The 23190-nt window shown below is 41.5% G+C and overlaps 1 protein-coding gene across 4 annotated transcripts in view; it reads right to left on the bottom strand.

Moving 5' to 3' along the window:
- Positions 1–21743, bottom strand: part of LOC128419203 (cadherin-8) — a 230619-nt gene extending 208876 nt beyond the window's left edge. The window contains exons 1-2 of one of the 4 annotated variants that reach the window (XM_053399626.1): positions 20981–21743; positions 1685–2131 (exon numbers count right to left, since the gene is read on the bottom strand). In XM_053399626.1, coding sequence (XP_053255601.1) covers positions 1685–1939 — 255 coding nt within the window. In that variant the 5' untranslated portion in view covers positions 1940–2131; positions 20981–21743. Of the gene's footprint in view, positions 1–1684; positions 2132–20757 lie in introns of all 4 variants that reach the window. The other 3 variants (XM_053399624.1, XM_053399625.1, XM_053399627.1) reach the window with 3 other exon arrangements.
- Between the last annotated feature and the right edge of the window lie 1447 nt (positions 21744–23190).

The following is a 23190-nucleotide window of genomic DNA, read 5'->3' on the forward strand; positions in this document are numbered from 1 at the left end:
GAACCTTACATTTGTCCCTATTGAAATTCATTTTGTTAGCTTGTGCCCAGTTCTCCAATCAGTTAAGGTCATTTTGAATTCTGATTCTGTCTTCTGCAGCATTAGCTACCTCTCCCAATTTGGTGTCATCTGCAGATTTGATGAGCATCCCCTCAATTCCTTCATCCACTTATAAAGATATTGAACAACAACAGGCCCAGGACAGAACCCTGCAGCACCCCACTTTTTTTCCAGGATGACGAGGAACCATTATTGATGACGAGGAACCATTATTGAGTACTCTTTGGGTTCGGTCAGTCAACCAGCTACAAATCCATCTAACAGTTACCTCATTCAACCCACATTTTACCAGATTCCTTGTGAGAATATCATGGGGGACTTTGTCAGAAGCCTTTCTGAAATCAAGACACACTATGTCCACAGCATTTCCCTGATCCACCAAGTTTTAATTCCATCCAAAGAAAGAAATCAGATCGGTCTAGAATGACTTATTTTTGAATAAGTCTTAGTAATCACAGCATCCTTTTCTAAATGTTTACAGTCCAACTGTTCAATTATCTGTCCTAGGATCTTCCCTGATATCAATGTCAAGCTCACCGGTCGGTAGCTACCTGACTTTTTGGCACATAAAGATGCAAGACCTGATGTTTACACTGATCAGACTGTTTCTGTTGTGGTTACTAAGGCTTTCTGATAACTTAAGTAGTTGGTAGTTTCTCCATGTTGTGATTGACAATAGTGTTCTGCCTAACTCTTTATTAATTTTACTCTTTTTCATTTTGTCCTTGGATTCCATGGGAACGTTACAATCTGTTTCCATATCATTAGCAATGAAAACAGAAGATTTATATTATTACAGGCAGAATTAAATTGCTATTCTGACATTGAAATCTATTTATTTCGCATGGGTGGAGGGATTGTACTACCACTTAATAGTATCAGAAGATACCTCCTTTTACATTTGGTCCTTTCTTACCCAGTTCCCTGCCTTAATCCATTTGATCTCTCAGCTCCGATCCTGGCTCAAAATCAACATGACTCTCCTCTGTACCTGCACCAATACTCTACTTTAGTTCAATCCCTCTGAGTATGGTAGCTTTACTTTCATCATCAGCCCAGTATATTGTATGGAACCCAAATTCCTCCCCCATCTGCTCTGGCTAGGGACAATACTTCTAAAATCTTGCCAAACCCTTCAGAAACCCATTCCTCTTTTCATCTATGCTGAACACCCCTGCTGATGACACCTGAAGCAGGTTACCTCATCATCCTGCAAGCTGGGACTGGCCCAATGCACCTTCTGCTTTCTGGGTGCTGTGGTGCTGATTGCTCAATATTGATATATGCATATGATAGCAGTACTTTTGGAGAGTGGGCAACATTCACTGTAATCTTGCCCATGACAACAAGGCCAAATCATGCACTTTCATCTCCTTGCCCTCATGTAGTATTGCAACAACAACTAATAACAATGATGATAATGATTACATTGCCACTATTATACAATGAGCATAGCCCTTACTAAATACAGAAAACTTGTCAGATGCCAGATAATATGCTAATCCAGCGGTATCATGTCAGGTTATTCATAGATCATTGGATTAGGTAGCCAGTATGATGGTAGAATCCAAAGAAATGAACATTTGCCATCCGTCTTCTTGAAGTTATATGAATATTGACTTACCCGGCCAACTAATATAGGTTCTGGTCCAGAAAACTCCTCCAGGACAAACATTTGATTCCATACCCAGCCCCTCTTGGAACGGTTCAACACTCTTTGTTCTTCACTTAGCTCATTTAGTCCTCTGCTGGATCCACTCGGTAATACGTGAGAATGATTCATTGGAGCCATGTACATAGATGGGAATGCAGTAATCCATAATATTACTAATGGAGCCCACGTATCCATAAACATTTCTGTTAGTCTTTCTGGCATCATTCCACACGTTAAGCAAATCAGACCAACAATGAAACAATTATTTTGCTTTCTTCCAGATCATAGTCATCCGATTCATCATGCGGCAAAGAAGATTTACTTACAGCTCCGTCATGAGTCTAGAGCACAGTAAACATAAATAGGAATTGCCTCGATGGCAGAAAGAAGTCTAGGCTTTGTTGCCTTCAGAGATTCCTGAAAAATTAAAAGGAAAATCAAGTTAGCAAGAAACTAGTGTGTTGTCCATCATAACAAAAATTAAGGAGCAAGAGCTTTCTTTATTGGATGAAAGTATAATCCTCTCTTATGTGTTCCTCACACATCTACATTAGCAGATCAACAGGTGTCCATCTCTGTGTTTCCCCACAATCTGAAGTTTCTAGCTCCATACAAGAGATAGAGTTTGTTGTTTTAAAAAAACTTCACACCTTCTACATAGCAGGGAGGCAGTCATCCAAACATATGGGGGTAGGGGACTCATCAGGAAATGCCCTACCTCAGTGAAGATCATGCTATCCTTTCTGGCTGCTAAGTGACACCTCTACCTTTCCCCAGTGGTGGACTTTGGTCTTTCAAATTCCAATGGCACCCTGTGCAAGGCCAAAATTCAATGCCCCCTGCCTCTCACCTTCCGTTCTGCTCAATTAACTACATCATGCTGCCCTAAATCAGCCTCTGCCTGTCCCCCTCTTGGATAGCTAACCTCAACATCAACAGAATTAACCTTTGCATTGCACACTAAATAATCTCTGCTGTTGCACTTCAAACAGGAGGAAGGGAACAGGAATTAGCTGACCAGAACTGCTGATCTTCTGACATTTTTGCAAGCACTGTGTTCCTTCAGGTGCTTATTTTTAAAGGGAGAAGGAAAATCTACATTTGACAGGAGATTTAGACTCATTTCTCTCAACTCAGAAGTGTCCAATTAAGTTCCCATTGAGCCATCGCTAATGCATCAAGATTCATTAGCCACAATTGAATCCAATCTCAGAATAGCTCTGTGGGAAAAGCTGGTACTGCCAGGCACAAAAGTGGCATCAACCACAACAGGGAAAAGAAACAACATTCATGTTTTAAATGGATTTCACATTAAGCCTAACTTGATTCCTGTGTTATTTTAGGCTGTATTGAGACATAAGACATATTTCAATAGATGCTTACGAACGTAACCTGACATTAGGTAGATGCTTCCTTGCATCAGTGCCAAGAAACCCATTTGGCAGAAATCACTTAGTGTATGTGAATTCTGTATTCTCTCTACTTTGGATGAGATATATTAGTAGACTGCACTAAGTGAGCTGACCGTACCTGGGAATAGCACTCCTAATGGCATCTGAAAGGGGGTTCTGTAACTCCTCCTAAGGAAAGATTCCTTAGATTGGGAAACCTGAGGACTGGGAGCTAAATGTGGCCACCCATCTCTCTCTACTTGGTCCTCTATTTTTTCCCCAGGCCACACCCTTCGCAGGCCCTGCTTCACACCCTAAAAGTTTTTGCGTAATTGGAAAATGCCATATAATAATACAGAAGGGTTTGTGAGTGTGTATAAACTAGCCAATTCTATGAAGGTAAGATTTGCATTTGTTGTTCTGCCCACTCTTGCCTCTGGCCCTAGAAACCACTGGCATATGGCCCTCAGAAGGTTGTTTAGAAGGGAATGCATCCTTCAGGCTGACATAGTTCTCTCCCCTTGTCTTAGATTCTCAGATCCTTTCCCCAGGTCATATGCCCTTGAAGACTACTTGGGTACTGTAATCAGATGAGAATATGGTATACCAGCTTGTAGACTGGTGTAGGCCTGTAGGAACGTATCTTGCAAGTTGTTGTTGTTGTTGTCTGCCCACCTGGCTGGGTTTCCCCAGCCACTTTTTAAATAAAAATAGGAAGATCAATACTGTCTCCCATTGTGTTTTGGGGTATGATTCATGGAATTAGACTAAAACTATAAAGCATAGGATCAGGATGTTCTAACGGCTGCAGTTGTAAATGTGAACCTGAGTATTCTTTGAGGTCTTTAAAGGCCCTCTTCTGGGTGGGTCTGCCTTCTGTGGTTAGGTGGTGGTGGATGAACTGCAATCCTAAAATATAGGCGAAAATCCCATTGAGGCTCATGTGACTTCCATCCTACTAACCATAGATAAAATTATTCTGCAAGCCACATTAAATCCAATGTCAATTAAATGTGACTAACCGCCCACCCCTGCCATTTTGCACATTATGTGGTGGTTCGCTTGAAATCAACAGTGCTTTCTTACAACCACATTTAATATGCTTGGGGTAAAAGCAAAGAATGAAATATGATGAAGTGTTCTTATAGACATCATCTCATTGATTTTCTGCAGTTAAGACAATGCATATGATCATATATAATGCACTTAGTTGCATTGATATTTCTGGCATAAATTCCAAATGTTGCACTATCATACCTGTGGGTCAAAGTAAATTGGTGGGCAATGGATTGAAAGAAGTTATTAACTTCATTGAAACTCTTCTGCAAATTCAGTTACCTCGCTAGGAAAAGAAAAGACTGCAACAGATCTTTAGTAAATATTAATAAAGTTAATAAATAACAGTTTAACATGCAAAACAGTCTAGGAATAGAGGGACCTGCTTTAAGCTGAATCATGCTGTTGGTTCATCTTACTCAGTTTTGTCTACACTAGGAAGGTAGCATAACCCTCTTGTAGCTCAAGGGTTGTATTCCAGTATGGTGAACCTTTCAGGACAGCATGATGCTAGTGGGAGGAGCCAGAGGCTAAAGTTACTAGACTGTAGTTCTTACCTTTGAACAGTCAGCTACATTCTAGCCACACAGAGAGATTTCTCTACAAACACACATGCACACACACACTTCTGCCTCCTTCTTTTACCCAGCAATTACAGCTCAAGTACACACCCCAGCTGGGCAAAAAACACTGGAGTAGACTGCAAAGGAGGTCCAGTGAGGGGTGGACTTGGGCAGGTGCACGGCCTACAGAGAGTCTCAAGAACCATATAGAGAAGCCTGTAGAACAACATTCAGTTCCCAGGTCTGATTTTCTCTACCCATGGTCTACAGTGACAATGCCATGGTTTCAGGCAGGAAACATCCCCAGCCCTGCCTTGATAAGAATTGAACTTGGGGTACCTTCTGCAACCAAAGCCTTTTAATAAAAGGATATAAAATCACCTCAAATTCCTCTTAAAATGAATTTTCAAACCACAGCATGTCTGGCCAAATTAGGAACTTCTTCGTCTCACTAGTGCATTGATTTACATCACAACTTCCAGTTGAAATGATTTCAGAGTTACGTGAAGGTTTATCCTCATCAGAATATGCTGAGGACTCCTTTTACAAATGGTCCCTTCTTAAGGAGCAATCCGCTCTTAATTTCATTCTGCATTCATTGCTGCCTTGTTGATCATTTGTGATTACAAGCAATAGATAAGCCCTCCGACCCCAGCAATTCATTAAGATGAGTTTAGGTCGATTCACAGACATTTGTTGTTACATTTCAAACACGGCAGCATTGATCTTATTGAAATAAATTACATTACCGTAGGCAAACAATTTAAATTTTTGTTTGAAAGCTCTGTTTGAATGAAGTCAGGACCGAAACAACACTCAGACTGACTGTTGGAAAAGGAAGTCAATTATCCATTTGTTAGTTGCTGGGCAAACTTGGTGTATAGCAAAGAAGTAAAAGAAGAAGAAAAGAACAATCTTCAAAATTCCAATAAATGGCTTTTATTCCTTATTCAGTTTATCTTTGGCCCTTTCATCATTTTGGGGGCAGTTTAGCTTTTCCTTTAATAAAAACAATACTTAGAATGGAAACACACACACACACACACACACACACACACACACAGGACCAAAGGCTCCAAAGCTATCACCCTCATTCAGGTGAATAGCTCTTAATTCATTGCAAGATGAATGATCTTGAATTAAGCCTGTCAATTTGATGTATGCTAAGGCAATCCTAAATAAATGCAAAATATAAAGTGATGCAAAATGTAAGTTGTGTGAAATTGGAAAAGTGGAGACCAAGGTGTTCACATGCAAAATCACAGAAACCTAGCATTTCTTTTCTTTTCTTATCAAGTATGTATATATACCACTAACTTGATTTTCTAAAATATAAAAAACCTCTAAACAGATTGAAGATTTATTTGTGATGGTTTTATATCTCTTTTTTAAAACAACAACAGGATGGATAGATAGATAGATAGATAGATAGATAGATAGATGATAGATAGATAGATAGATAGATAGATAGATAGATAGATAGATGATAGATAGATAGATAGATAGATAGATGATAGATAGATGATAGATAAATAGATAGATACTAACAAAATATTCACAGTTTTGGGAATATTCATAACTCTGTTGAAGATCTGCATAAGCATGGAACTTCAGATGTTGTGGAATATTCAGTATCCTAAGTCTGTAAAACTGTCAGGTAGTAAGCACTATTGAAAACAACAAGACTTGTTTCTGCATAGAAATGTATAGCACAGCACTGTTAGTATCCTAGCATTATTAATTTTCCTTCTCGCTCTAGCCAAAGTGCAAGATGGAGACCCTGTGTGATTCCATATGTTACTGAACTGCAACTCCCATTATCTCTAACCATTGACCATGCTGGCTGCAGCTGATGGGAGTTGTAGTCCAGCAACATGTAAAGGAGCACAGGTTCCTTGCACCTGGGATGGATAGATTTGTGAAAGGTAAAGCAGGGAGAGAGGCTGAGATTGTATCTGAGGTGGGCAGGCTCTGCCCTTGCCTAGTTTTGCTTTGGATAATGATTGTCTTCTTCCTTGAATATCTTTGGTATGGGATTTCAAAATCCCTTAGCTATAACTCAGGTGCACAATGCAGTCTTCTCCCAGTTTCTTTCCTCTTTTTTGTTATTACTGGATTGCTCCATCTTCTCACTGACACCAACAAAGAAACAATATATATATTCCCCTCCCTTCCCAACTCTTCCGTGCTTTTACTTTCCACAGTCTTCGAACAACACTCCTGTTTGCCTTTGGCTTCATGCTGCTCTGTCTGTTCTTTAACCTGATTCCTTTTTGAGCGTTATATTCGCCGCTGCAGGTATTTGGTTACACTGGCAACAGCACCACTTACGCGATGCAGTTGTTTCTTGAGAATTTGAACAGGGGGTCTATTTGCCCTCATTGTAGGATCTGCATTCCAGAACCCACGTAAACACACAAAGAGAGAGAGAGAGAAAGAGCTTGTCCTCTTTCAGATGGCTGGTCCTTGTTCACAGCAGCGCTCCTGAATGAAGCCTGTTAATTTAATGTGTACAAACACAGGACTTTAAATGTATTCAGGTAGTTCCCTTAATGGAGCTACCTGAATGCCATCTCCCGGTAATTACATGAGCTTATTACAGTAACTCTCTTTACTCTTTATTCAAGCCATCCCCCCTGTTACTTGTTACCTTTGCTTGCTGCAAGGATCTAAAAAGTAGGCTAAGCTCTCCAAGAAAGAGCTGTATTTTTGTGTTTCACGTCCAAAGCAGTCCGCTTCCCTGCCCTCTTGTTGGGGTAAATACCAGCTTTGCATTGCTTACAGAGAAACAAAACCCTTGGCTAAACTTTGTCGATGGAATTAAAGATTTGTTGGTGAGCAACAGATAATTCCATGCTTCTTGCCATGCAGTGGTGGGAATCAGAGTTTTTGCTTTGCTGGTACTGTTACAGGTGCCACATAATCCCGGTTCCACATTTGTAAGAACTTGATATTATAGCATGGCAGGATCTACACTTTGGAATGCCCTGCTTACTGATATCAAGCAGGTGACTTCTCTGTACTCTTTTTGCTGCCTGCTAAAAACGTTTTTATTTGGACAAGCTTACTCAGATGTTTAGAAAGTTAATGCAAGTTTTCATCTGGTTTATTTCCCCCCTGCTGTTTATTGCTATTTTAGCTTTTTGAAAGTTTGAAATTACTGTAGCTAATTTTTCTTATCAAAATTCTGATTGTTTTATCTTTTTGTAATCTTCTTTGAGGTTTGTTTGCTTTCACAATAAAGTAGTGTATAATTTTTTTAAAAAAAAAAATATTTTTTTACTTCTTATCCTACATGCTTTGCCAGTTGCCATAAGACTGCACAAGTGAGCTTAAAGACTTGCTTTTGCCAGTGTCTAGAGGACAAAGGACCTCTGAGGGGCCTGCACCTCCACCATCTCAGGTAGAATACCATGGGAAGAAGATGACCACATTGATCCCAGCTATCAGCCTGAGAAGATTGCTTCTCTTTCTGTCCCCCTCCCCACAACTAAGAACTTTGATCCAACAGCCAATTAAGGAGAGATAAAGAAAACTTTCACTTTTTGTTTCTCTCTGTTTTTGAGATTTCTGCATCAGTTTGTAAGTTTTCTTTTTCTTTTAAAGGCCTTGTGTAAATTCATCAGCATTTTAGTACGTTTGTACATTTTAGAAATGTTTACTATATTTCCAAGCACAATTCAAAGTGTTGGTGCTGACCTTTAAATCCCTAAACGGCCTCAACCCAGTATACCTGAAGGAGCGTTTCCACCCCCATCGTTCTGCCCGGACACTGAGGTCCAGTGCCGAGGACCTTCTGGTGGTTCCCTCGCTGCGAGAAGCCAAGTTACAGGGAACTAGGCAGAGGGCCTTCTCAGTAGTGGTGCCCGCCCTGTGGAACACCCTCGCACCTGATGTCAAAGGAAAAAACAACTACCAGACTTTTAGAAGACATCTGAAGGCAGCCCTGTTTGGGGAAGCTTTTAATTTCTGAAGGACTATTGTATTTTAATATTTTGTTGGAAGCCGCCCAGAGTGGCTGGGGAAATAATAATAATTATTTAGTGTCTCCCACCCACCCTCCCTCTCTCTCTCTCTCTCTCTCTCTCTCTCTCTCTCTCTCTCTCACACACACACACACACACACACACACAGAGAGAGACTCTCTCTCTCTCTCTCTGTCTGCAATGCATTTACCCTGATAATGTGCATTAGTATGTATATTCGAGGGGAAGGAGATTTGCATCTGGGAGCATTGCATTAACACGAGAAGCAATTCCATTTTTTCTTATGTCCCTATTTACAAACCAGCATTTCATTCTGGCACAAGCTGAACCACCTCCTCTACCTCTCCTCTCCTGTAGCCTATGTTGTATCTATCCTTTAAAAATAATAATCCTAAGGACAGGGCCTGTCCCTCATTTCCATTTATTTACAGCAGGAGTGGCTAATATGCTGCTCTCCAGATGCTGTTGCACTGCCAGTACCACCATTCCTGACCATAGGACATGCAGACTGGGGCTGATGGGAATTGGCCTCCAATAAATTCTGGAGGGCCTTGGGTTATATACCCTTGATGTACCATCAGCACTGTATTGAATTTTTGTTTGATGTCACATAAAGCCACTTCAGGATGCTTTCTTTCTTTTCTGCCTGAAAAGTGGGAGAAAGATTATATAAATAAATGCTGATAACTCCATTGTTAGTAGAACAATATTTAGCTACAAACATTTCCAATAGATTTTACTTTCAGCAAGTGAAATAAACACAGTGGATAGTTCCTTTTCAGCAAATGTGCATAAGATCGCACCATTACTTTCCCCTGGACTGGGATATAGGATCAATTTGGTTTGGTCTGCATTTTAACGAGAACCAATACACAATCCAAAACATGCTATCTTTCAGCACTTGCATTTCTCTGAATTTTGCAATGCACTTTTTAAATTAAAAAAGCTTTATGAGTTTTCACTTCGGCGGAAAACCACAACAACAACAACAGTGCAGAACAGTGGTGAACTAAAAACTGGAAGAATGAGTAATTGAGAGAAAATGAAATTGACGGGTTTATCCATTCCTACCTCTGGATGAGAGATTTACAATACATTTTTAAATATTTAGTGTTATTACAAGTATGTAAGGAGGATTTCAGTGTAGGCAGAGATACTCCAATAATAATAATAATAATAATAATAATAATAATAATAATAATAATAATAATAATAATTATTATTATTATTATTATTATTATTATTATTTATTTATTTATACCCCGCCCATCTGGCTGAGTTTCCCCAGCCACTCTGGGCAGCTATAAGCAGATTGCACAACCAGCAATCCTTCATTTTCTCAAAAGAAAGCATAACACATGCACCCAAACACCCACATACCCAAATAACTAACTTTTCTCTCCTTTTCCTCTCTGAATACAAACTGTAAACTTGGATCAAAATCATATCCCTGATCTCTCCAAGTACTTGGATGCTGTCCCTTTCCCAAACTTTTCATGCATCTTGCTTTACAAAAGCTGGATAGTGATTTTCACTTATCAAAGGATGCTAACATTCTTTCATTAAACTCCTGGGCTCCTCATTCACAGTGACCAAGACAGCTATAATTCTGAAAGAAAGAAAAAAGGTTCACCAAGAGCAGGTCTAAACAATCTGTGATACCCCAAACTGCATGCAGGTTACCAACCATGTATAGCAGCCCCAGTGGGCTCAGTACATCTCCTGTTGTTGCCACTCATCTGGGACTTGAAATGCAGGGGCCTGTCAAGCTCCTGGTAAACCACAATCCATGGCTGGGTGGCCTGCGTTCAGCTTGATGGGTTATGAGTTGTCTTTTTTTTCCTCAGTGAAAAAAACATCGTCCAACTTCCCCTTTACTTGCAAGTATATTTTGGACTCTACATTTTGTATGAAATTATCTACTAAAACACTCAGTGAGCACAGATTACATAGGTTTGGGAAGTGTGTGTGTGTGTGTGTGTGTGTGTGTGTGTGTGTGTGTGTGTGCCTTAATAGCATTTAAGAAAACTACTCATTCTAACAGACTGACATGTTTCTCTCTTTCTCTCTTTGCTAAGAAAGCCCATGGGTCAGTGGAAAAATGAAGACAAAGAATCACTAAAGGAAGTAGCTCACACTACATACTTGAGCTGGTGAGTGATAAAAAGGAGTTAAAATGATGTGGTTTTTATTTACTTAAAAATGACGCCACCATAACAAATTACCCTTGTTTTTGTATCACTTATCACTGAACATAAAAGCCCCCAACATGTGTTAATCGCAGGAAGTGTGCTTCATGCAGTTACATTGGAGTGACTAAATTTGAAGATTTTTTTTTTTAATAAAAAAAAACCTCATGAAAATTCATCAGCGTTTTATTGTGAATTTATTCCAGTGTAGTTTTGCATTTTATTTTGTGAAATATACAGAGCATATGCAGAGCAATTTCCTCAAATATAATGGATTTTTGAATCATTTTCACTAATATATGCAGTTTTGTACACATTACTTGGCTGAAGAAATGCATTGCAAATTTCAGAGAAGTGTAAATTTCAAAGGATGGCTGGGTTTCAGTTCACATATTTGTCTGAGAGAGTGAGAATTAAAAGGGGAACTGAATCATATTTCTCCTTCATGCCAAGTCAGAGCTAATAAGAACATAAAAAGAGCCTTCTGGATCAGACCAATAGCCCATTGAGTCCAGCATCCTATTCTCACAATGGCCAACCAGATGCCTGTGGGAAATCAGCAAGCAGGATTTGAGTACAATAGCATTCTGCCCTCCTTGGATTCCCAGCAACTGATATTCAGAAGCATTGCTGCCTAAAGTTGTGGAGGCACAGCATACCCATCACAGCTATCAGCCATTAATAGCTCTCTCCTCCGTGAATTTGTTTTAAAGCCATTCAAGTTGGTGGCCATCACTGCCTCCTGTGGGAATGAGTTTCATAGGTTAACTATGCACTGTGTGAAAAGTACTTTATTTTATCTGCCCTGAGTCTTTTAGCAAAGGATCCCAAGGTTAAGTGAGCTAAGCGTGCCTCTAAAACCATAGACCATGCTCTTCCAGGCAATTCTAAGTTAAGAGCAATCAACTTACTTTGATGGCCCTTGATCTATTCTAACGTAGGATGAGTCTTAGTATCTCCACCCCCAGGGCATCAGCAAGTGGGCAAGGACGTCAACACAAATGAAGCCTATAAGTGAGCTGCTGCTCACTTAAGCACTGTGGTTGTGCACATACTTAGCATCTACGCAAACTGAAAAGGGTGTGGTTTTTCTTTGTGTTGGTTCAGAAAAGGTCCCTGCTGTCATAGTAGCTTCTCTTATTGGAGAAAAGTTGTGTGGCCTCTACCTGTTCCTGTTCTCACCCTGTCTTCCTCCTTTGCAAAGAAACAGCAGACACTGCAGTTGTCGAAATGCTTAACACCTGTCTTACATTGGCTTGGAATTGCTGTCACAACTTGTTAGTGTGGGTAAATGCCAAATAATCTGTACGTCACTCAGAAATAAGTCACGCTGAATTCTGTGGCTATTACTCTCTGATTATGTACAGGATCGCAACCTGAACTGCTTAGTCTTAAAGGTGCCACACAGGTCTGTTGACAAGGGCTCACATGAAATTCCAGATCTATGGAGAAAGATGATTCCCCTCGCCCAGCTTATTCACTTCTGTTTCTTCTTTCCAGAATGGGGAATGTGCTAGAAGGATATTAAGAAGACTATGTAGACTAGGACCTGGGAGATCAAGGTTAAAGTCAGTACTCAGCCTTGAAGTTCTTTGCATGGCCTTAGGCCAGTCACCGTCTCTCATCATATCTCTCAGGGTTGTTGTGAGGACGTCATGGTGAAAAGGAGACTCATGAACGCCACATTGAGCTCCTTGGAGGAACGGTGGAATGCCTATAATCTCAATACTGATATATAAGAATTATAATAATAAATAGCCTCTTCAGCTCTTCAGTCCCAGATTTGATGGAGGTGTGTGGGTGTGGGTGTGCGTGCGTGCGTGGCCAGGTTTGGAATAATGAAAGAGCCTAACCTTTTAATCAAAGAAGAAAGCATCAGGGACACTACCAGGATATTCTGGGCTACAAACATTAGACTGCCCAGCACCAGTCTGAATACGAGTTCCTGGAAGCCATGGGAGGGGTGAGTGCTCTTGGCCTTCGATCCTGCTTGCTGGCTTCCCATAGGCATCTAGTTGGCTACTGTGAGAACAGGATGCTACACTAGATTGATCACTGTTGACCCTAACTTCTCACAAGGAGTTGTGCTGCATCATGGGTGCATGCACCAAAAGGTCCCCTCCTTGCCTGAACAGGTGGGTTTGGGGTAGGCAAGATATGACTACCTCACCTTCAACATACAGGATTGGTTCATCCATTATATCAAGCTTAGCAGTTAAGTGATTAGATTCTTGCACATTTTCATTCTGTGCAGATCATTTTGTATTGGTAAAAACAGCCTTAGTTTACTCCAACTATGGTTTTCTTGTCTCTTTATTTTCTGCCTCCACTCACAAATCAAACAGGTGTGAATTAAGTTTGCAGAGACACCTGTTTGTTACATGGATAGATTAAATAGGCATAAAAGTACATTATGTGTGTACTTGAAAAACATTAAACCTTCTCTGGTTTAAGGCTGTCTAATGAGTCAAAAGCAGAGAGAACACAGACACTTTCGACCAGTTGTCTGCTGGTATTGTTCATGTACAGAATAATGAAGGATTCTTAACCAAATACCTTCTCTTTCTCTTCTACCACAACTAGGAGTTAACAGATCTGTCATTTTTTATTTCTGTTGGTTTCTCATTTTTTCAATCTTAAGTTCAGATCTCTTTTTCAAAAGAAAGAAAGGAAAGGAAAATGTCCCCGTGAAAGTTGATCAGGATTTTAGTGAGAATTTGTCCTAATATGGACATTTATGTATACAAATTTGCCTAATACACATGTTTGCAAAGCAAAATCCTCTAATATAATTCATTTTTTGTATAGTTTTCACCACTGTGTTCATTTTTATGCCCACTTTAGCAGTTTTGTACACATTACTTGGCCAGAAAACTGCATTGAAACATTCAGATAAATGTGCATTTCAAAGGATGGCTGGGTTTCACATATTTGCCTCTTAGAGTGAAAATTAGGCAAGTTGGCCCTTAAATGTGAACAGGATCAAATTCCTCCACCATTCCTACTTTCAGCACTCTTCATTTCACATAGGCAAGTTTCAACTAGTTCCTGCCAATCTGATCTCTCACACACTCTCATTCTCTCTCTGACCCATGCTTGGTTTGGTGAGGGTTGCATTAGACAATCCAAACACTCTCAGATCAATTCAAAGGACAAGGGATGGGAAGCAAGCTATGCCAAGCACGTTAAAGACAAATGGAGTGCCCTGCTACTGAGAAGAAGGTGTTAACCAGTCAACACCTTAAGCTCCACTTATCACTTCTGCTTTATCAGCTTGAGTGTGCTTGTCCTGTTCTTCAGGAAAATTGCTTAAATATTAATGGAGGCCATATATATAATGTTTTATTATCATTTCCCCCTGCCATCTGCTGAGACATGGCACGAAGCATTGTTGTCTCAGCCTTGATTTTTGTCTTCAGACAGCATTACCTGTCATGTGCATAATTAACGGAAGAAGCATCAACAGCCTTCCTTTGTAACAAGACAGAGTCTGAAATCAAGATGTTAAGAGGGGATTAATCTTTCTGAGTGCATGCATGGAATTTATCTCAATGGTTGCATCATGGGAAGGAAATCTTGACAAAGATACTCGTAGAAGCTCCTGGGAAATCCTGTTGGGAGCATTCTAGGTAGATCAAAGAAATGTAGCTAATATCACGTATCAGCAGACCAAATGAGGAGCTAAAGCTGCTGTCCTAAACCAGTGCCTTGGAGGCATGTTCAGTGAAGGAAGCAGGATTTATGTGATGCCTTGTTAAATTCTGCAGCCCTCTCATCATACTAGAAGTTGAGGGTCACCCAAATCAATGAGATACATGCTACCATCTAATGTAGAATTAAGCATGATGTTTTGAATGTGTTTCAATGGGCTTTAGGGTGCTTACATTTTCAATCTGATGCAGCCTTACTATGAACTCAGTGGAATAAATTTTAGGACTGAGATGCAAGGGTTGGATTTTCAGTGATAAAGTTAACCAGGATTTCATTGCTGCATTTCAATGTAGAGAATACTACTCACCCACCTTTTTCAGATGTTCAAAAGAAGAAATAGACCTGACTCTAACAATTTTTTTACATTAACAAAATGCATGCAAAATGTGCATTTTAGAGGAAATACTTTGAAAAACACTGGGAAGAATGTGCAGTTTACAGGAAGAATACATACAAAATGTGCACAATATACATCTGGATTTTGCATGCCTTCTTTCATGCACCCACGAAGAAATAGGGTGGAACACAACCTATGTATGATTGAGTGAAACTGACTCAAATCGGACTTAGGTTGGTACACCCATTCCCAACTTCAGAAAAGTGTCAATTTCATCAAAAGTAAAATTGTTCCTCCCCCTTTCATTTGAACATCTGAAGGAAGCTTTAATCTAGAGCTACTAGAATTTAAGTGATTGTATGTGTAAAAACAATTACCCATCTTGAACATATTAGCAAAGACTGATATTTACATTATCCCAATTCAGTCACTCACATCTGCCTAGGCATTGGGAGTTTAAGAACCTATTTCATACCGAGTCATACCTTTAGTTCACATAGCTTTGTATTGTCTACACTGAATGGCAGTAGCTCTACAGAAGTCTTTCCAGTCTTGCCTGGAAATGTTAGGGACCGTTTACATGCAAAGTTTGTGCTCTGCACTGACCTACAAACTGCCCCCCCCCCACATTATGGATGCTATTGGATGTGGATTACTAGCAGGATAGTATGCTATATAAATACCCTGAGTGTAGCAAGTAGATTCTGAACATTGTTGCCTTGAGCAGTTAGGGTTTAAGGATGTGTTTGTAAAAGCAGGTGGTTTTCAAAAACAAAGCTTGAAAATATCACAGTGAAACGCATATGCTTGAATTTGTGCAAAATCTGGTCTCCACTCTAAAGGTTATGCAAATGGGTTCCAGCCAGCTTCATTTGAAGTACTTTAGTATAAAACTGCTTTGGGGGATCAGGCCGTAAACTGAGAAGGTTTACATCCTAAATGACATGTCTTGAACTCATTTCTGTTTCTGACCTTCTACAGTTGCCAGGTTGATCTCATTTTCTCTCCCTTGTTATACCTGCATCACATCTTCAGAGGTCACATTCTGTAGTTCTGGAAACTTTCCAGTTTCCACATCCCAAATCTCAGTCTGTCAAGACTGAGATTTAAGGACCGATGAAGGATGGTTTCCAAACAAGGAAATCATGAAAAGATTTATGAGATTTACAAAACTACTCTGCATTGTCATGCATGTGTATTTGCATGTTCCAACACTATCCATAATCTAAATGCTATTGCTCTTAAAACTGCACATTTTACAAACAGCAAAAGAATGGTGTTGCTTTCATAACCTTATTGTAGGCTATGGAAGGAACCTGTGTGGTTACTGCTGGACGCAAAATGCAAGACAAAATTAGCATGTGGGTATATTATTGCTCACTGCTGACAGTAAGATTTCTGCACACACAATAACCAGAACCCAAACCAAATAAACAGAACCATATCAGCTAAATTGAAATTAGATTATTAGGCATTCCCAAGGATTAAGATTTAAACACCAGGAGGCTGAACCTTTGATCCCAGTATACCGACTTAGATACTAAACAAGGAAACACACAAAACAAACATTTGTATGCTTCTTTCTCCCATGAAATTCAAAACCTTTGCTATGAATGCTGATCAATCAACAAAGAAGTACTGGAGTGGTCATGCTTGAAAATCTCTGAAGTGGTGGAATAAGTATTTATATGGGTCTGTAGATAAACTGATGGAGGAACAGAGAAGATGCTCCATCATCAGGACAGAGATTCTACATCCTGGGTGAAATCCCATTCTCACCATTTGCGCTGCCAATTGCATGGATATTTAGAGTTTTTCTTATTCATTGGAAATGCTGAGAGGGGAAGAATTCTGGAAATTTAACACCCTGAGTCACCAGCTACTCTGCTATGGTGTATTGCCGTGAAATTGCTAACAACTGGATTAGCCACTGGTGCAAACAGAGGAGCTGTTACCTCTGCTTTTAAACTGGTCTTCCCAAATCCTTCAGCTAACAGTGGAAAATATCTGAAGGGATGTTAGGTGCATGTTTGACTTCTTGTTTTCAGTTTCTATCCAGTATTTCCAAGCTTGGGAGAATTTGAAGTTAAACTACGTGTCCAGTTGGCTACCTGGTGTAGCAAATGAAGTCAATAACCAAAGAGTGGCAAGGCTTGCCATTTTGTTATGCAACCATCATTAGCATGAGTTGTGTGTGGGACTTTCACTTGAAAGTTGGCCCATTACCAAACAATGTTTTCACCAAAATATGCTTAGACATTTATAAATAAAGAGTATCAGCATCAGTTTCCATTGCAGCCTACTAATCCTCCTTTATAACAACCACTTTTTACTAGTTTAAAGAAACCCACACTCATTCTCCATATGGACACAATCTACCGTGAAAGGCTCATTTCTATTTTCAAAAGTTAGATGGCTTCCTCACTGTAAATTTGTTTCTGTGCCAACAAAGAACACCAAATTTGCATTTGTACAGGATCTTTGTTAATAACTGGTACAAAGGTGAGAGCCAAATCCTTACTTCCAGCGATTAAAATAATATCAGTAGTCATTATTGGTAGAGATAAAAATTCTCAATAGCAAAAATATGCAGTTTTTGGAGTACACACACTATACAAAATACATAGGGTGTTATAATATGCCAACTAGGTGAGACTGGGCAACTGTGTGAAAAAATGCCTAGATCTCCTTCTATTTATACTGGCCACCAAGGTTGTGGTTGCATGTATGCAGCAAATGTGTATGCCTGGGAAACAATGTAACCTAACTACATGCGTACCCATCTCTACACCCACTCCCCAATAAATAAGACTTGCAGAACACATTCATAATATCAAGAGCAAATAAAACTGACGATATTTAATCCATTTGTGGTTTCTGCAGTGATGAAATACAATTGGGCCGTTTTACAGGGATGTAAAAAAAAAAAAACAATGAAAGAGATTTAGATGTGGACTGGGGCTGCCTTGACAATCATTTTATAGCTTTTGGGAGAGAGTTTTGAAAAAGTATTGTGCAGGTATGGCTGAGGTGTCCTGAAAAATACTCTAGGACACATTGTCAATGCAGGAAGCAATGCCAGAGTGTTAGGAAGAGCAGTATTTATTCTCTCTTTTCCTCCTTTTTAAAGAGGAGAGCAAAGAAATGGTTGTTTACCAACCACATGAAAAGTGTTACAGGGAGACATATTTTAACCAGTATTTCCCAGAAACTTTGGTGTTTGTTTTAAAAGGTTCCTTCATTTCCAAAGCTATTTTTAAGGGACCAATTTTATTTAATTAAAAACAATAATAATTGATTCCCCAAAACTTATCATGTCTCTCAATCCCAAAATACAGCTGGCAGTTATCTCCTATTTCAGAAGGCCCTCAAGATGTAGCTAAGTACCGATATTGTGGAGGTTAATTAATATCCATCATATAATTGCAAGCATTTCAAGGGGAAAGAGTGTGTGTGTGTGTGTGTGTGTGTGTGTGTGTGTGTGTGTGTGTAAGCAAGACAAGAATCTATAAAAAGCAATATTGCAGGGGGAGGGTGAAATCAGCTGCATTTCACAGGGAAGACTGTGGTTCAGATAGCAAATAGTGAAACATAACTATTATGTTGGGTGCATGGAACAGTTAGACAAGACTGTGCTTAGCTATCCCTTTCCTTTGGTGTACTTCTCCTCCCCCTAAAAAATAAATAAATCGGGAAAGTGATACAATTGGCTTAAAGCTAAGACCAACTTATTATTATAAACTTTGATTTTTAATTGCTATCATTATTATTACTAATAGTGACATTTTCATTCCTGGCGCTGCATGTTTGCAGAATACCCCCACTGCAGTGGAATATTTAGTCTCCGTCTGTTCTTTTGCATGATTTCTCAGACAGCTAAAAAGTGAATTCAGACCATTGGGAACTCTGTGATTCCCTTTGATTATTTTCAACAAATCTTGGCTTTCTGTAGCAGGTCAACTCCAATTGGATATCCCTTGCCTTAATTCTAGGATTCCTGCTAAACGCTTTCCTCGGAAAGTGCCACATGGAGCAATCCAATCCTAAGAATGCTTACTTGGAATTAAGTCTCAATGATGTCATTGAATTTACTTTCTGTAAGGGCAGAAGACTGCAGTCTTAGCCCCTGTCTGCAAAGAAAGCCTTGCTGGGAATTTTCAAGAGAGGGTGGATAAAGTTAAGAGGCTTCTCTATAGCTTTGCTGGTTATCAGTGACATTATTTAATTGGAACTGAAGTGAGCAGCTGTTAGATCCCTCCTAATGCAAACATGTTATGTTTTGAGTCCATGGCCAGTTAACAGTAATGGGTGACTGACAAAGAGTCCCCTTACAGTGGTGCTCCTGGGAATCAATAGCCAGTGGTTCTTCCTCTCTTACCTCTTCCTTCAGGGTATTATCAACCTTAAGGATAACTCTTTTTGTCTGTTTGTATCTGCATTTATTTCTGCATCCAAGGGAAGGGGAAGTTAAAGATGGAATTGCGCTTAACATAGTTTGGTACCTGTTGGCATCAATGGCTGGTTTTGCAAGTCACTTTGGAAGGATTCCATCCAAATCTGCAGCCTATTTAAGTTAAAACTCTAAGCCTTTTATCCTTGCAGAAACCACGTTAACCAGCACTGCCACTCCTCTGGTGATTCCTTTAAGAAAGCCCCCACCAAGACCACCTGCAAAAATAAGGACCTAGAGCAAATCCCTGCCTACATTGCCCCAAATCTGAGATGTTCTGATCTGTTGCCTGTGCTGTTCCATGGCTGAACAAAATGTTCTGCCATGGCTCACTGTAGCCTGGCGGGGAAGACTGTTTGACAGCTTGATTGGGATGTTACTACCCAGCAGCTGTTAGATACAAGCAGGAATGTAAGAGAACATGTTATTCCTCCAAGCCTTCTCCCCAACACCACCCCTCCTCAATTCTGGATGAAGCGCTTAGGAGAGAGAGAAGCTGGCTTGGAGGGAGGGGGTCAATAGTGTTTTCCGTATCTTCCTTGGAAAGCATGTCATTATCAAGGGACTGGAGCTAACATGGGGTGCGGTGGGGGCTGATCCTAAGTTTCATCTTGATATGGCTGCAGCTTTGCTAAGGTAGGCAACTGAGGTCCGTTCCCTTTTTGGGGGAAGGGGGGCAGCAACTTGTAGAAAAGGAGCTTGACTGCTCACTTACTGCTTTGAGAAACCGGGAGGAGAGAGGCTCACTTCTAAACCCTTGATTTTCTCAGCCAAAGTAGCATAATATTTAACATTAAATGAAAATAATAACAACAGTGTTAATTTTCTCCCTCCTCTCTGTTTTTAGATTGCCCCTCTCCACCAGCCCAGTTTACCCTCCTTTCTCTGTATCTGGCTGGCGGCTGGCTATGTTCTTTTTTTAGAAGGCGATTCTCTGGCGGGGGGGAAGGTTAGAGAAAAATTATCAACACCAACCAGGCAACGTCTTTCAAGTCTTGAATGTATGCCTGGATCCATCAACCAGATGGTGGGAAAGAGACCAGTGATTTAGTGTTCTAAAATGGGGGGGGGGCACAAGCACCAACCCCTCCACCACCGGTGACCACACGCCACCCCACCGCTATCGCAGAGTCCTGCAGAAAGGCATGTCCGGAATGGGCACCTTGAGATCTTCCACCACCATCCTCACTCAGACCCCCCAAACCAGGAATCCCCAAGAAGACCCAGCTGAATAAGTAGACAAAACTATCCGAGCTATCGGAGAGACCGAGGTAGCTGGAGATTGATACTTCTCCCTCCGCGACCCTCTTCCTCTCCTGGTGATAAGACTCTCTAACCCAGGAGAAATCTTATCACGTACCCAAAAAAATAACGGCAAAAGGTACCTCCTGCTTGGCTTCTTCCCCCCCGGAGCTCCAAGAAGGAACGTCTTGCAAACTCCTACTTCAGCGCGGTGAAATAAATACGGTTCCCCCAGCCCCTCCCCAAATAATCGTAAGATTCGACTGGAAAGGTGGCTACTTGTTCTTTCAGCGGGAGGCGAATAGTCGCCAGCCCGGGCGAGCTTGGCCAAGAGCGGGTACCTGCCTCCGACCGGCTTTCATTCTTTCACACCAATGCTGCCTCTGGCTCGCTCGCTTTCCCTCGGCTTTTATTTTTTCTCTTTTTCTAAAAAATAAAATAAAATAAAAATATTTATTTCTCCCACGGTCTTGGGGAGCGGGGAAGCGCCGGGGCGACTGGGGCTCCTCTCCTCTCCGGTCCGGCTGGCCAGGCGAAGCGCGGGGCTGGATCAGTGCCGGGTCTCCGTCTCCCGTTGCAACGCTCGTCGGCGGTGGCGGCGGCTGCAACGGCAGCACAAGCGGCGGCAGCGGCGGCAGCAGCAGCTGCAACAGCCCATCTCCGGCCGAGCGAACGGGAGGGATATTCCAAAATAAATCCACTCATTCAGACGCGCCGAGCCTCTCGCTCGCTCGCTTTCTGGCTCTCCGACGTGCCCGCCTGCCAAATGGAACTGTGAAGCGATGTGGGGGAAGAAAAAAAAGAAAAGTGAGGAGCGGAGAGCCTCCCCTGACAGTTCTTATTGGGCTGATCTTGGAGGCAGGTCTAAAGGCTCCCGAGAACGCCGGGCTGGAACGCGCGCCTGCTCCATTCCAATCTCGCCGGCGCGCTTAACTTTCTAGTCCTCTTTGGGGGTTTCTGTTTAGGGGCGGGGGGTTCTGTGGTTTTTTCCTCCCCCCTTTTTTAAAAGAGCCCTTCCCTCCGCCTGAAAGGCTGCCGCCAGCCGGCTCGGGGCGATTTCTTGGCAAGGACACCACTACCGCCACCACCTCCTCCTCACCTGCGCAACTCTCGCCTCTTAAGGACTCTGCTGCTCTTCATTCCTCAAAGCAGGAAAATCGGAGCGAGAGAGAAAAGGAGGAGACTTCAAGCAAAGGGGGAGGGAAGGAGGGATCTAGAGTAAACTCCCACCACTGACACCGCGCCAAGCCTGTTGATGTCCTGCCTTTGGCTAGCGTTCCCCCCACTCCATGCAAATTACGGGTGCAATAACTTCTCTTGTAGTTTTCCCGCTCTTGGAGAGAGAAAACGCAAGGAGAAGGTGCCGCGGGGCACACTGTAGGCCTAAGCGGAGGTGGAGAACTTGTAGCCCTCCCGGTGTTGATGGACTCCGACTCGCATCAGCTGGAGACAGCTCGGCCAATGGTCAGTGGTGATGGGAGTTGGAGTCTGGCAACATGGGGAGGGCCACAGGTTCCCCAAGCCTGAAGAGAGTGGCTGGAAGAAGGCGTCCTCAGGTCCTGAGGACATCAGCGGAGACTTCCTGGGATAGGTTGGAGGAAAGCTGCATCTAACCCCAGTATTCTGTTTCTAGCGTCGCCCAGTCAGATGTCTCTAGATGGTCAAGACGTGAGCAAGGCCTGAAGGTGGTAACAGTGAAGGTGGTGCTGAAATAGACAGTGATTTTTAGATCTATGGCTTTAACTGATCTTTGATGAAATATTTTGCAGAAAGAGACCTGGCTCAGTGGCAGAGCACATGCTTTGTACACAGAAAGCCTCAGGTTCAAGCCCCAGCATCTCCAGGTAGGGCTGGGAAAGATGCCTGCCTTAAATTCTGGAGAGCTGTTGCTGGTTAGGATTGATGGTACTGCGCTGGATAAGGCCATGGTCTGATTTGGGAGTTTCCTATGTTCCTATACCTACTTACAGTAGTGACTCATTCAACTCAGTGTGGTTTATATTCTTCCAAGCACACATGTATAGGATAGCACTGTGGCCAGATATCAGGACACCTTGAGGGCAGGGAATTCCTTAACTCGAGGTATGTGCATTGTAAGTAGTTCACTTTGTCTTTCCAGGCATCTGACCAACTAATCCATTTCACTGAGTGACTCTAAAAAGCTCTAGTGGTGTTGTGAGGGAGAGATGCATTTGCAACTATGCTCTCTACACAATTTACAATTTCACCAACCTCTTAGATGCTCTTTTAGTTCCCCTTTCCCCCAGAAATGAACAAGCAAAGCAAAGTTTTAACCAAGTTGGAGTTAATTCTTTATTAGCAAAAGCAAGATCTGCACAGGAGTGTAAGGTCTAATGAGGACAGCAACTCATCTTCCCCATGCCCACATGAAGAAGTTGCTATGCTTATTAGGCCTGGCACTGCTGTGCAGATCTTGTTTCTGCTAATAAAGAGTTAAGTCAAACTTGCACAGTGTGATTTACTACTGACTCACTCTTGACAGATTGCTGAGACTGAAGGTCCCTGCCTCCCCATGGTTGTCTCCTCTCCA

This window comes from Podarcis raffonei, chromosome 8, assembly GCF_027172205.1.
Source record: "Podarcis raffonei isolate rPodRaf1 chromosome 8, rPodRaf1.pri, whole genome shotgun sequence".
Lineage (NCBI taxonomy): Eukaryota > Metazoa > Chordata > Lepidosauria > Squamata > Lacertidae > Podarcis > Podarcis raffonei.